Source organism: Lipotes vexillifer, unplaced genomic scaffold (assembly GCF_000442215.2).
Source record: "Lipotes vexillifer unplaced genomic scaffold, Lipotes_vexillifer_v1.1 scaffold518, whole genome shotgun sequence".
NCBI lineage: Eukaryota > Metazoa > Chordata > Mammalia > Artiodactyla > Lipotidae > Lipotes > Lipotes vexillifer.
In genome coordinates, this window is record NW_006780945.1 from 1103852 (window position 1) to 1106118 (window position 2267).

At 63.3% G+C, this 2267-nt stretch overlaps 2 protein-coding genes across 2 annotated transcripts in view; one reads left to right on the forward strand and one right to left on the reverse strand.

Moving 5' to 3' along the window:
- RECQL5 (RecQ like helicase 5) overlaps positions 1 to 2267 on the forward strand; it is a 38930-nt gene that overhangs the window by 23741 nt on the left and 12922 nt on the right. The gene's annotated exons all lie outside the window — the stretch shown is intronic.
- Positions 787 to 1472, reverse strand: SMIM5 (small integral membrane protein 5). The gene is made up of 2 exons (XM_007454342.1): positions 1346 to 1472; positions 787 to 896 (listed from the first exon to the last, which is right to left on the reverse strand). The coding sequence occupies exons 1-2, from the start codon at positions 1470 to 1472 to the stop codon at positions 787 to 789; spliced, it is 237 nt and encodes a 78-aa protein (XP_007454404.1).

Consider the following 2267-nt stretch of genomic DNA (forward strand, 5'->3'; position numbering starts at 1 on the left):
GCCCGGCATCTGCCTGGGGCAGACGCAGCCTCCGCCACTGCCAAGCAGGCGTCTGGGGAGGGCGGAGCTTGTTAGCAGCTGGTGCTCGGCAGGAACGGCGGCGTCGCAGCCCTCCCCTGGTTCCGCAGCCTTCCCTCTCGCGTGGCCTTCCTGCCTGCATGTTTTTCCAGCTTCCGAGAGCACAGGGAGAGCAGAGGCCTGGCAGGGACGGTCACTGGCCATGTCCCTGGAATTCTGGCACGCTGCCCACCTGATGCACATAACCCAGCCCAGGGAGTCTGGCACCACAGAAACACATAACCAGAAAGCTTTTACTGGGAAAGAAACAGGCAAATACTGGAATGGAACACAGACGTGTCTGTGCTCTGCGGGGAGCTTGGGACTCAGGAGCTACCGCGCAAAGCGCCTCTCCGATTGGCCTGCTCCTCTTTGGCGTGGGAGCCTTGAGCCAGCTCCCCACACGTGCGGGCTGTTCTCCAGGTGTGGGGACCCCCCTTCTGTGTTTTGTTAGAAAGTGCAGGTAGGCACAGAACCGCCGGTGGTTTTCTGTCTTAGAAACAGTCGAGTCCTCCTGGGCACCCTGTGTTCACTGTCAGGTGAGAGTTTTGTGGCCGGCACAGCCCTTATTTCCTTGACGAGGCTCCAGCTCTCAGTCAGTGTCTGGGTTCCTGGGCTAGGCCAGGGCCGGGCCCGTGGATCTTTGTCTTGAGGGGTGAGGGCTGCAGGGCCAGGCTGACACCCTGGGTCATGGCTTTGGCGGTCTCCTCTCCGGCTCCTCCTCGGCCGTCACGGTGGGGTCGTGGGTCCCACCGGGGCCCTCCTGCCTCCCCGCTTAGGGCGGCAGCACCGGCAGCAGCAGTAGCCGACGGCCGTCAGCAGCAGCAGCAGCACGGTGGCTGGGGGGTTGGGGGAGAGAGCAGAGAGCACCGGAAACTCAGAGGCGAGGAGGAAAAGAACGCCCTCCATACTTCCAAAGAGGCCCCTCTGGGGGCCTGGAGGACCTTCACCAAAGCCCTGGCTTAGTGGTCAGAAATACCCGAGAGTCTGGGAAGAGGTGTGACTGTCCCCGTGCCGGCCCCCAGAGCTTTGCTCCCTCCATCTGTGGGTTGGGGTGCCGGAGGCACCTCTGGGCCCTGGTGCCCAGCACACCTGTTTCCTAGAGCAGCATGTCAGGATTAGGGGGGGATCCCCTGGCTCCCCCCCAGGGGACATCTGCTTTTCCTCCTCTGTCTGGGGGACCACCCAGCCACCTCTGCTAGCCCCGTGGCTGGTACCATGGTCTTGTCTCTCCTGGATGCCAGGAAGAGCCATGGGCGCTGAGGAGACTCTGGGAGCCCCAGCTTACCTGTGAAAATGACAAGGACCGAGAAGGCCACGATCTCCACGGGCTCGGCCTGGGGCAGCATCTGCAGCTTGTGCAGCAGCCTCTCCCCTATGGAGTGCATCTCCAGCGCAAGGTTGGAGGCTGCCATGTTGTGCCAGGTCCCTGCCGGGGTTCCTCCTGAGCTGCAGAGCAGGGAGAGGACCTGGAGTCCCCACGGAGCTGCCTCCAGAGAATCTGCCCTCTCACCTACCCCAGCCTGCAGAACGAGTCTGTCAGGTCTCAGCCCTCACAGCCCTGGTGGCTCACAGCTCACGAGGGAGGCAGGGAGCCGGCAGGGCCCCTTGCTTACCGCTCTGCTGTGGCCCTTAGCCCCCACCTAGCTGGCACTGCTCGGGTGAGGGAAGCTGGGGATGACAGTGAGCCTGAGGCCCTGCCGCAGGAGGGGTCTGCCAGCCGGCCGAGGTCAGCCACGGTTGCTGACCGTGAAGGGGACTGCATGCTCCTTTGTCTTAGACACCACTCCTGGGTGTTGCCAGGGTGCCTCAGATGGGCACGGCTCCCCTGGTGGCCTCTGAGTGCCTCCCTGGTGGGGAGACGGGGCTCAAGGATGCCAGCCTGGCACCCTTGCTTTTCATCATATGTGGGGACAGAAGGGTCGGCTTCTTCCGAGAGCAGGCTCATGGGGGCTTCTGGCCGGGGTCGGCCGTAGTTGAGAGCTGACTGGGGGCAGTGGTCTGAGCCCCCCTGGGGCCCCCCACCTCTCCTACCAGCCCCATTTCTTTACTCATACCGTGTCTTCCTGTGAGAAGGTGGAGGTGACACCGTGTCCTTCTAGTTTTCCCCAAGGGGTCCTCTCTCAGGATGGGACCAGGCGTCCCAGGGGGCATTTAGCCTCCCTCTCTTGCTGGCTTGGACCTGCCTCTCTGGCTGACCAAGAGTCCCC